We start from the raw sequence: 13,341 nt of genomic DNA, 5'->3' as shown, positions 1-13,341 counted from the left end.
TTACCAGCTTTATCCCAAAAAGGTTATAGTTCAACCCTGTTTAGGATACAGCAGATAACTGGAGAATAAAATCCATAACTGTGCACCTTGGCAAACATTTTGTTATTCAGTCTATTTGGCAATGTCAAACATGAGATTTGGACAGAAATTTTAGTTTAGTACAAAATCTTGCATTTTCTGTTGCTTTTAAGTTGTAGCAACAAACACTTATAATAAACTTACCCTGTACTAACATTTTTCTCTGTGGCTCCACTTCTTACTAAACACAAGCACTAAGAAAAATTTGTAAAGAATTTAAAAATCAACATAGTAATTGTACAAAAATTACTATATCAGGAAGACTAACTACACTATATAAATACCATTGGTCTATTTTTTTTTATTTTACATGTTACACAATGTATATACTACTAAGAATTTTTAAAATACCAAAAAATATAACATGCTTGCAAGAACAAGCTGCTATGTATACGTGTGTAAATATTCAAAAAGAACAAGAAGCAACAATAATGTCTACGTCTACCCCGTTATGAATCTACGAGCAGTACAGCATGCCACTCATCTCCTTGTACATGTTCTTCATTTATTTAATTTACTCTGATCATGTATTTTGATATAATAAAATAATGAAGATAGAAGCAATTATATAGCTACATTCATTCAAATAACCCCAACCATTTGCAGTGCAACAGCTGATGTGTGAGGAAAGGAGCCTAAGATTATGCTAGCTGCTATGAATGGAAAAGGGTTAGGGACATTTTGATGAATCATACTTCACTGAAGCATGTTTTAATGAGCATATTTTATCAAAAATATTGGTGTAATAACTCCATCAACAAAAAATAACGAACCTAAGTATTACATAGGGACAGACACTCTGTAACCCTTACACAGGATATGTATTTGCATACTCAACAAACCAACATTCCAATTATTCGACTCTTCAGTTCATCTCACTGAAATTAAACACTTAGGTTCCTGACAGAACTTCAATACTTCTATATCTCCAAGATGTCTAACTCACTTCAGGTAATGAACTGCTGGCAAGTATGCAATCAACTGTGCTTATCAAAACAAAGGCCACTAAAGAACAATCCTGCTTCCCTAGGCAACACGAACCATGATCTTTTTCAAGGTTAGTAATGAAGAAGGTTTCAAAAGGGGGACAGCAAAACATCAAGATGTTGGCAAACAACGACAGATGCTTCCATTATTTTTTCTCAAGTTTACCACAAGTGGAGAGAGTCACAAGATATCATAGACAGAACTTGCAATGGCTCTCACAAACAGTGAAGAAAGCTCTGACCTTGGACTGAAATATACAAAATGTAGGTGCTTACAAATTCTTAAAATTCTCTGATTTCGAGAGATAAACTGTTTTAACATCTGTCACACTGATGTTTAATGAAGTGAATATTTCCGCATTAAAATGAATACAATATATTCAGTACTGCTGCATAACTTACTGAGATGTCTGATGTAGCTTCCTGCTTGCTGAACTTGTATATCATGACATGAGCAGAAACTCCTGCTACACACAATATCCGACTCTCCGGATGCCATGAAATGATCTGTATGGCATATGGGTCTTCATCAACTATATCCGTGTTTGGTTTGTCATCTTTATTTCGACATTTTTCAAATATCTTGGCCGTTTTCAACTTGTACAACATTTGCAGCGTTACTAGTAGGAAAAACATTTTCATTGTAAGGATATACCTGATAGTTTTTCTTCCTTTAGTAACAGTAAAATATAATTCATTCAACTGTAAATTGCATTTTGTGCACTTTTTTACTTAAAAACAAAATGTACAACATGACTATTATACAGATAGTTCTCACATAACTACATAAAATACAAAAATAAAAAAGTTATTCCAGCCACCATTACCCCTAGTTACAAGAAAGGTGCATCATCAATACTTTGTATTTTGAATTTTAAATCCTGCTCATGCTCATTTATCTGTGATTATTAAGAATGCTGGTCTTTACCAATTGTGCATTGTGAATACAGTATTTAGTTTCACATGTACGCATACCCCGAACAAAAGTATCTGCAAACCATAATTTTTTTAATATCATTTGTAACAGCGGGGGCAGCCCCTTACAAAGAGTAGCACCAGAAATAAAAACAATTCAAAGAAAGTCTAAATTACTACCAATTAATTAATTAACTAGGAAATAGTATTAATAGAAAGTTAGGTCTTACCATAACTTAGCATCTGTGTTGTCCATATTCATTTCTCCTCACGATCCTCGGATCTGGCTCGCCAAATTTTTCCAGACTTGGATTCGACTCTTGAGCATCTCACTCTTACCCACAATGCACTACACCCATCCAAGCATCTCAGATCGAGTTTGCTGATTCACCATCTATCATTAACCAGGACAGAATAGAAAGAAAAGCAACTGAGGCTCAGACATGGGACCTAAGTGTCCTGCCATCTTCCACAGATCCTCTAGAAGAATAAGGCAGGGGGGTGGCTGGGTGGGAAAGTGAGGAGGAATGAAGATGGACATCACAGATGCCAAGTTATGGTAAGACATAACTTTGTAATCTGATGTCCTCTTCATTCCTCCTCACAATAGGGTCAGAGTCCCCAGCTATGTAATTTCTGGGTGGCCCTCATGAAAGGATGTGCCAGAGCACCATCGAGCCAAAGGAAGTCCTGTTCCTAGACACAATATCCAATTTGTAGTGCACAACAAAGGTGTGACTGTTTGAACAGGAGGCTGCCACACAAATCTCATCAATAGAAATTCTGGAAGAGAAGGCACAAGAAATAGCCACAGATCTAGTAGAATGCGCTCTTGGATGTCAAGCCAGTTCTAAGCCTCTCTAGGAATAAATGAAAGTGATACAGTTAGTGATCTATTTTGCCAGTGTGATTTTAGTTACTATTCAACCTAGTTTGTTATTAGAAAAGGCTAAAAACAATTGGTCTGACTTCCTATGTTGCTTTGTTCTGTGCAGAGAAAAACATAGCTGTCTATGAACATCAAGGAGATGTAGAATATACTCACCTTTGTTAGCAAAATTTGGAAAGAATATCGGTAACTGAATGGATTGGTTAATATTGTTTTCCATGGCTACTTTAGGCATAAAAGATGGATTGGTACACACAGAAACCCTGTCTTTATGAAAAATTATGTATAGAGATTTGGAAGATAATGCCTGTAGTTCAGAAATGCTCTTTGCCAAAGTAATGGCTACTAAAAAGATAGTCTATGACATAAATGTCAAGCTGCAACTAGCTGCCGACTTAAATGGTCTTTAAGTTAAGCTCAACAGTACAACAGTGAGGTCTCACCATGAGGAAGGATCTTTAGTGAGTGGTCTCAGCAAAAAAAACACCCTTCATAAACGCTTTGTATAATCTAAAGGTAGACAAAGATTGAGATTGGCTAATCATATGAAAAGTGGAAACTGTTACTAGTTGAAGTCTGATGGTCGGAAAACTTGCTCCTTCTTTAAACAGGGTACTAAGAGAAAGCAAAATGTCTGAAATGTGTGCCGAGAAGGGATCAGTATTTTTACTTGCAGCCCAGCAAACCTTTTCCATTTACTGCTGTAGACCTTCTTATTGGACACTTTTTGAGAGGCTAGAATGATGTTATGAACTGGGAAGGCAAACCTGAACTGTCTTACTATGACTGAAATGGAGAAACCATGCAGTCAGGTTGAGGGCATGAAGACTGGGATGCTGTAATCCTGAAGGTTGAGAGAGATCTTGTCTTGGGTCCAGTAACCACAGAGGATATTTTAGACAAGACCAGAGGAAGGGAAACCAAATCTGTCAAGCCCAGAAGGGGGGCAATGAGGATGACTAAGCTCTTCAGCCTGCTTGCCTTCTGAAGAAATTTGAGGATAAGCTGAAGAGGGGGATAATTATACAGGAGACTCTTGGGCCAACTGTGCATCAGAGCATCTCTAAGGGACCCCCAGAGGGGGAACAGAGTGAAGAACTCGCTGAATTTGTTGTTGAGGGGAGAGGCAAACATGTCACAGCAAGGTTGACCCCAACATTTGAAGAAGTTCGCAACTGACTGCTAGAGGGACCACTCATGCGGAATCAAGACAGATCTGCTGAGTCTGTCTGCCAGCTCAATGGTTTCCCCAGAATGTGCATTGCAAAAAAGGGCAGTCCAAAGATATCGCCCATTCCCTCCCTGCACTATGGGTAAGAACAGGTTCCTCCTTGCTTGTTGATGTACCAGACTACAGACATGTTGTTAGTGTGAATAGCAACAGCCTCTACCGGGACAGAGTCCTAAAAAGCTTGCAGTGTTAGGAGAACTGCTGCCATCTCAAGGACACTGATATGCATCCTTGTCTCCAGAGGGGACCACGTGCCTTGGACCATCTTTCCCTTGTAATGCTCCCCCAACTGGGAAGCGTACATGGTCACTGCGGCTACGGGATGGCAGTGAATTGAAAAGGGGTCTGCCAAAAAGGAGGTTGCCTGACTGAATTCAACAACAGATATGACACTTGCAGAGTGGTGTCAGTCTGATGGGAACAGACAGAGGTTGGTATAGACCGCTGTACTGCTAATGTCCATTGAAGAATTCGCATGAAAAACCTTGTGAGAGGAACTAACAAAATCGCTGCTGACATAGACCCCAGAGCTTGTAAGACTAGCCATGCAGGTGGGGATTGGTAGGATAATAGTTCCCGAACTTGATTCCTCAGTGTCATTATGCAGTGTAGTGGAAAAGAAGCTATTTGATCTCTCATGTTCAACTGTGTTCCTATGGATTCTAGGTTCTGCACCGGAGTCAGACTGGACTTAATTCAATTTATGGTGATGCACAGGGAGTGCTGAAAGCTGAATCAAATAATCTCCGGCTTGGAGAAATTGATGCCTCGTGGGAGCTGTAAAGAACCAATCGTCTAGGTATGGAAACACCCAGAATCCTTTGAGTCTCGTGAGCTGTTACGACTGTCATACATTTGGTGAACATCCAAGGGGCTGTGGTGAGCCCAAAGGGCAGTGCTCTGAAATGAAAGTGATTGGCTCCCAGCTGACAGAGCAGGTATCTCCTGGACTGCCTGTCTATTTTGATGTGATAGTACGCATCCTTGAGATCTACTGAGCACACCCAATTATTTCTGCATAATAGGGGTATAATGGACTGAACCGCAACCATGTGGAACCTCAACTTCTTTACATAAAGATTCAACTTGCTTAGATCCAGTATGGATTTTAGGTCCTCTCTCTTTTTATGCACCAAAAAGAAGTGGGAGTAAGTTCCAAATCCTCTTTGTTCAGTTGGGACCTCTTAGATGATTCTTTTTTGCAGCAATTTTTGAATTTCTTGGGCTGCCTGCTCCCTCTGATTGGGTGGCACTTTGGGGAGTTTCTTGCTAGTTTTTGTGGGAGGGAAAAAAGGGAATGCAGTAGCCTCTGGATATTATGTTTAGCACCCAGGAATATTTTTGTCAAGTGTGTCCAGGCTTCTGGGTGCAAAACAAGTCAACCCCCGACTGCCTCCAGAGATGGACAGCTGGGCAGCACTTCAGGAGCACTGATAGAGCTTGTCAGAGAATGTGCATCTCAAGCCCTGGGTTTGTGGACTCCATCTGCCTCTATGGTGACATCTACCATTAAGCCCTCCTCCTCTGCCTCTGGAAGATGGGCCACTGCGCAGGTCCTGAAAAGGCCCTTGGGATTTATGGAACCACATTTTCTTGCCTCCACGATGATTCACAGAAAAGGACCTCTGAGGCACAGAAAATGTTATGCCTATGGCAGAAAGGGTCTTCCCGTCCGTTTTGCTGTGGTTAAGTGTATCTCTAACAGATGGCCCAAACAGTGAAGAGGCATTAAAATAGGAAACTTTAAAGGGTTCCACAAAATCACATAGTCTCACCCAGGCATGTCTCCTTAGGGATAGTCCTGAACCAGCAGCTTGGAAGGAACCTTCCACTGTATGGGAGATTAGCCTCGTCAATGAATTAGCAATAGGCGACAGAGTGGTCAGCCTGGGAGAAAGTTTCTTAAGGTCCTCCTCAGGCATGGACTGAGAGAGAGGAGCTGAAAGCTCCTTGATCAGATCTCTTTGAAGCCTGGTAAAGTGAACCAGATAGTTTCTGTCATAGTCCATGCTGGTGTGAATGACCTGAGACATACCTCCCTGGACTATATGAAGAGAGACATGATTGAACTCGCTGAATGCGTGTCCCAGGCAGGTATGTCCCGAGCCTTAAGCAGCATTCTACTTTTAAGAAACACAGGCAAAAACAAACTACTAAAATCAAAAAAAAAAGAACCACACCGTAGTACAACTCAGGTAATAAGAGATTAAGCGCTTTTCGTTTATTGCAATGAATAAACTTCTTCAGATCAATTAAAAACAGGAAACCACAGTTTAAATACTCACTTAATAGGTTTAAAAGTCGAAAGTGTGGATGCAGACTTTGTCCCTATAAGTAGACCTGTTAATGGACATCGGGACGTTTAACTGTCGACTTAGACATTTCTGACGCTTCTGTTGTCAGTCATGTAAGCACAGCTAACATTCCTGTTATACTTACGAATGACCAGGGTGATTTTAACGTCTATAATTTTTCAACTGTGAATGTATCTTGTGAACTTGTCGAGTTACTTTCCAAAGGTTACACATATGTACCAGCACAAAAAGCAGATTTGCTAAAAACAATCATCGATCTGAAATTATATGTTAGGAAGCTTAATTTGAACTTGATGTTCGGAGGTCCTTATTCTTCCGACGATAACATTTTTTGGATTCCTAGCACTTACAATCCCCCGCTTCATCCCCTCTTACAGATGTTTGAATTGGTTTGCGAATTAGACATCCGCCACAAATTTAATAAAATATTATATTATTCTAACAAAAAAGAAATGGAAATTATAAACTTGATTAAACTTCAAAACATTAGATTTTGCAAACCTGACAAGGGAGGGGGTCTTGTGTTATTCGACGAGACTGATTATCAAAATAGGATGATCAGCTTATTGGATAGTCCTTCATACTCTATTAGCTCCCGCTCTGAAGTAAATAGAGCTTATTCCAACATTAAAGAACACACAGAAGAAATGTTCATTGAGGGTAGAATAACACAACACATTTATAACTATCTATCTACTGCATTTCCGAGATTTCCTTGCTTGTTTGGCATCCCTAAAATCCATAAGCATGTCCACAACCCACCCATGAGACCACTCGTAGACGGCCATGGTTCTCCCACCTACCCATGTGCCAAAGTTGTAGATAATATCCTACAGAAAAATCTGGTCAATTTTTCTGAAATTTGTAAGGACTCTTGGTCCTTTTTGGGTAAAATTAACAACTTAGTCTTTAATGCAAGGTACAATTTCCTTACCATTGATGTTAAGGACTTGTACACTTGCATTCCTCAAGACTTAGCGGTTGAATGTGTGGAACTACTACTTAGGTCCAATGGTGGTAGTGCGAATGAAGTGGAGTTGGTTCATGAACTGCTGGATTTGGTCTTGACTAATAATTTTTTCACATTTGGTAATAATTTTTATTTACAGAAAACTGGAGTAGCCATGGGTTCCCCCTTGTGGAGCTAGTGCCGCTAATCTAGTTATGGCCCAATGGGAACATGACCATGTATTTCGTAATTGCCCATTTAAAGATCAGATGATTTTTTACACTCGTTACTTGGACAATATTTTCATCTTATTAGATGGCGACCTACCCATGAGCGAAGCATTAGTGGAATATTTCAATTCAACTACACAGTTTTTGAAATTTACTGCTACTTTTCATACAAGTGTTATTTCGTACTTGGACATTTCACTTTCTAAAGATATTGTTTTCCAGAAATATCTAGCCAACATTTTCAGAAAAGCTACATACTCCAATTCTTTTTTGCACTACTCTAGTTGTCATCCTATCCATCAGAAGCGGGCAATTGTTAAAGGTCAGTTAGTGAGGGCAGCTCGTATTATTACATTAGACAGTGAGTTTGTTAATGAATGTGGCCATCTAAGGAACATGTTTTTACATCGAGGCTATCCGGATGAAATGCTTGATGCCATTATAGAAGAAGTTTCAATCAAGTGCTGATCCCACTTTTATGAACCGATTCTGAATGTTAATTCGGCTCATACTAACAACTTTGTATTACCGAGCATAGGCTCGGAGATCAAGCACTTGAATAAGTTCTCACCCGATAGTCCTGGGGTCTCATTCATAACTACTTACAGTCTGAATAGTAATGATTGTGTTCAGACACTACGTAAAAATTGGGAGTTATTCAAAAATGACAATATTATTTATCAAAAACTTGGCAACCATCCCTTTGTCATTTATAGAAAGGCTAGAAATCTTAAAGCCTTCCTAGAACGGCACAATGGTTATAAGCCTTTGACAGTTGGAATGTTTAAATGTCAGGCATGTAACTATTGTCAATACATTTTAGAATCCAATAGATTTAAAGAGCATGATCATGAATTTAAACTGAATATTCGAGCCATGTGTCAAACCTGCCAGGCTTTTTATGTGGGCAAAACTGAACGACGCCTACGTGAGCACATATATGAACACATCTATGTGATTAGGAAGCAGAAATTTGATAATGCTTTAGCTAAGCATATTTCACTGTCACTTAACCATTCATTTAAATTCATGATTATTGATCAAATTACATAAGATTTTAGGGGTGTCCCACTTCCAATCAAGCTAGAAGAGCGAGAGCTGGAGTGGCAATTTAGACTTAACGCATATAGTGCACCAGGACTTAATGAGAATTGTTCTCTTAGTAGTGTCCTTAAACTTAGGAGTCTCTGTAGGTAGGCTGTGTATAAGTTCTCACACAGCACTATGATTAAGCCATGTTTTGTTGTTGAGCAATTCTGTTTTCACAGTACTACTTTATTGTGTTTTGCACTCTATTATATTGAGTTGTCTGGTATATTGTTAGTACCATGTCATGCACATTTAGTGTGCTAATTCAGTTACTAGCATGTATTGTCAGATTATGAATATTAGTTAGTTTGTATTATTTATTATATATTTTTTTTTATTTTTTCTATAGCCTACTTAGAATTTGTTGTAGTAGGTTAGACATCGGTATTAATGCTTTCATAATGTTTGCGTACTACGAGTTCTTTTTAAACAGTTTTTGTTTAGTTGTGCTTTAAAGTAGGAAGGGTGTTATCACTTTAAGTATGTAATTGACTTTTAAACCTATTAAGTGAGTATTTAAACTGTGATTTCCTGTTTTTAATTGATCTGAAGAAGTTTATTCATTGCAATAAATGAAAAGCGCTTAATCTCTTACTACCTGAGTTGTACTACGGTGTGGTTCTTTTTCTTTTTTTGATTTTAGCATTCTATTTTTACCCAGAATGATGCCTGAATACAAACAAACAATTGGATTAGTTTCTGGTGTCATTCCAGGGGGATCCAGTAACTGACAGCCTGGGAAGATAGGATCGACAGTCCATGATGCTTTGCCAGAGATGGCCTGCATCTATCTCCCCTGGGCTTCAGGATTCTGCCAAAGGCTCTTGCCTCCCCTATAGAGCCTATTTTAGGAAAAGTGATGAGGTTAAAACTACCAAAATAAAAATTTCAACAAAACACAAATTAAAGGTCATGCTGCTAAATGCTAGGAGACTAAACATGAAACTGCACTCATTGCAAGCATTCCTAACGCTGGAAAATGCTGACATCTGTGCAGTCACAGAAACCTGGTTCAAAGATGCAGAGAGCACCCCAGCCTTAATTGGTTACTCATCTTATCATACATTCAGACCCCAAACTGTGGGTAGCAAAGCCAAATGAGGTGGAGTTTTAATATATATTAAAGACATACACACCTCCAGGCTGGTCAAACAGTATGACACACAGGAGACACTCTAGGTGCAGTTAACTATTGACAAGACCACCATACAAATCATAGTTAGCTACCAGCCCCCATATCTGACCCAAGATTCCCAAACTTCCTATCTAGACCTCTTTGAATCTATTAAGATTCAACCCTTTACCCTGATCCTGAGTGACTTTAACTACCCAAACATAGAGTGGAAGAACTACTCTTGCCAGAACACAAATGCCCAGAGATTCCTCGATTTTGTCATTGGAAATGCTTTGGAACAGCTAGTCGATACCCCCACAAGACATGATAATATCTTGGACTTGGTATTAACCAACATGAGTAAACACTGCAGCATCCCTGCAACATCATCCTCCCTTGTAAGATTTGACAACAAAGCGGTCACGTTCAAAGTCACCATTTCCCCCGACCACCCTCTAACTAGGACAAATAAAAAAAACTTCTCCAAAGCTGATTACAGCCTCCGGAGGGACAGTATAAACAGCTTCACAGCCCTCTCCCCCTCTCTAGGAACTGGAACCAGTATCCAAAACTATACCAAATTACTATATGAACATTTATATAGATGCATGGAATCAGGAATACGTGACAGGACTAAATCATCCTCCGCAAGGAAGAGTAAACCTGTCTGGTGGACATCTGCAATAAATAAACTCTATAACAAAAGAAAAAAAATTGCTGTCCAGGACCAAGAAGGAGCAGGTGCCCAACTAGAAATGCTCTTTCCTTAGCCTAAACAAGCAAATAAGAGCACTAGTGAAATCCTCCCAATGGGGACAAAAAACAGGCTACAGATACGGTTACTTATTTTAACAATACAACCCAGTTTTTTACATTCACATTTACTTTCAGCAATGAAACAATAGCCTATTTGGAAGTTAACCTTAGGAAAGACATCATTACCAACAATTATTGTGCACAAATTTTCCGGAAGGAACATATTCCAACACATTCCTTCACTTTACTAGTTGCCATCCATTACATCAAAAACATTCAGTGGTCAAGGGGCAATTAGTAAGAGCTGCCCGGATGGTGACCAGTGATTATGAATTTGTGTTGGAATGCAATAACCTGAGGAACATGTTTAGGGTAAGATGTTATCCAGAACAACTAATCAGTGAATTGATTAGAGAAGTCCAGGACAAGAGGGACGGTGGTTTTTTCAAACCAATTTTGAGCATTAAGGGTACGACAGGAGGTAACAATGTGGGGGACATGAGTATGGTACCAAGGACGTGAGAATACAGTACTAAAGCCCTGATTACTAGATATAGTGTCAATGCTCCAACTTTATACTCCCTTATTAACAAAAATTGGTCATTAATTATAAATGACAATGTTCTCAGGCATAAATTCTGTGAAGCACCAAGAATAGTGTTTCAACGAGGGCAAAACCTGAAAAATATATTACAATACAAGGCAAAAGGTGTAAGTACATGAACAGGTATGGGTAAATGTAATATGTGTAACTTTTACAAACAAATGCAGGTTGGCCAATGCTTCACGTTGAGGGAACAGAAATATGTGACCAAACATAAGTTCAACTGTCAGAGTAGAGCAGTAGTTTACATGGTTCAGTGCCAACACTGTCCGGCTTTCTATATTGGAAAAACGTACCGGAAATTAAGGGAAAGAGTATATGAGCATTTATATTATATTCCCAAAATGAAAAAAGAAAGTGCACTAGCTAGACATGTTAAAGCATTTCCAGATCATACATTCAAATTTAGGGCTATTGACTGTGTGAATTCAAATGGAACAGGTGGTCCCGATTCATTAAAGTTGGAGAAACTTGAATTGAGGTGGTAGCTTCATACAGACGCCTGCCATTTTCCAGGATTGAATGAAGTGTATTCTATCCTGTGTATTCTTAAATTGAAAAATCTAGAGAGGTAGGCTCATGAAAGGTGTAAGTGAGTCTATACCCTCTGGTTGTAAGGTGCTGTCATGTGGACAGAATGGGTCAGAATAAATTATTTTAATATTTTAATAAATTATTTTAATATTTTAATTTTCATCAGAATGAAGACATTAAAAATAAAAATATACATGAAATAAATAATGCTGATTTTGAATTTCAGGCTAAATATTTTAGTAAGAGTATATTTAAGGCATTACTCGTAAAATATTGAAATAAATGTTACAGTTAATAATATGTGGATCTCATAGGGAAGGGTGTCTTTAAATAGAGGTGTGTGTTAAGTGTCACATGATTGATGACTTTTTTTATTTAAACTTTGCATTTGTACATGTCTGTTATCTGAAAAAGTTTCCCTATAAGGAGAGATGAAAAACGCTTAATAAAACGGACTTTATTTTTTACTTGTGGGTGACCAGTGGAGTGAGTTCCTAGCTTTTCTATCCAGTTTGTGTTTTTTTGGCTTTTCTGGTGTTTACATAGGAAGCCCTTAATGAAAAATAACATACCCAACACATTAGTAATAGGCGACTCTATAGTCAGGCACACTGATGTCCCACTAACTAGGCTGGACAAGGAGAAGGTTATAGTTAGCTGCCTGTCGGGTGCCAGGATCTGCCACATAACACAAGCACTCAGGTCACTCCAGAACAAGTACAAATACAACTATGTTATTATCCATGTTGGTGTGAATGACCTGAGGCGTACCTCCCTGGACTACATGAAAAGATACATGGAAGACCTCTCTGATCATGTAGCCCAGGCCGGTATGACCCTGACCCTGAGTAGCATCTGGCCCTCACCAAGAATGATGCCACAGTATAAAGAGAAAATTATCAATTTCAACAATTGGTTAAGTTTCTGGTCTCATTCAAAGGGGATCCAGTATCTGTCCACCTGGGATGACATGCTCGACAAGCCACGTTGCTTCACAAGAGATGGCTAGCACCTGTCACTCTTAGGCTTTCGAATACTGGTCAAGGCTCTTGCCGCCTCCATAGTGCCTTTTTTAGGCAAGGCTCAAAAGACAAACCCACCACCATAAATAGCACAAGTAAGCAAAAACTGAGGGTAATGCTACTCAATGCCAGAAGTCTAAACCTCAAAATGCACGCACTCGAGGCACTCCTCAGTATGGAGAACATCGGCATCTGTACAGTAACAGAAACCTGGTTTAAGACTCCTGAGAGCACCCCAGCACTACTAGGCTATAACTCATACCTTTCGGCCACAGCACCAGGACCGAAACACGAAAGGCGGGGGTGTATCCATATTCATCAAGGACACCCACACCTCCAGGTTAGTGGCACAGCACAATGCATCAGAGATCATTCATATGCAACTAACAACGGGCAAAACTGCAATCCAAATTGTAGCTTGCTACAGATCACCCACCATGGCCCAAGACTCCCATTCCATATTTCTGGAGACACTGGGAAATATGAAGGTCCTACCAAACACCCTAATACTGGGTGATTTCAATTACCCAAACATAAACTGGGAGAACTACTCAAGTACTAACTCCCTTGCCCAACGCTTCCTAGAATTTATAAACTCGAATGCCCTGGATCATCTGGTCAACACCCCC

General features: G+C 39.3%; 1 protein-coding gene across 2 annotated transcripts in view; it reads right to left on the bottom strand.

Moving 5' to 3' along the window:
• Window positions 1–13,341, bottom strand: part of STXBP5 (syntaxin binding protein 5) — a 3,006,986-nt gene that overhangs the window by 687,587 nt on the left and 2,306,058 nt on the right. For both annotated transcript variants that reach the window (XM_044068842.1, XM_044068850.1), the window contains exon 15: window positions 1,467–1,684. In XM_044068842.1, coding sequence (XP_043924777.1) covers window positions 1,467–1,684 — 218 coding nt within the window. The remainder of the gene's footprint in view (window positions 1–1,466; window positions 1,685–13,341) is intronic.

Source organism: Protopterus annectens, chromosome 1.part0 (genome assembly GCF_019279795.1).
Source record: "Protopterus annectens isolate FY-2018-M chromosome 1.part0, PAN1.0, whole genome shotgun sequence".
Classification (NCBI taxonomy): domain Eukaryota; kingdom Metazoa; phylum Chordata; order Ceratodontiformes; family Protopteridae; genus Protopterus; species Protopterus annectens.
The sequence above is the reverse complement of the archived record's forward strand: the minus strand, read 5'-3'. Positions and strand labels throughout refer to the sequence as shown.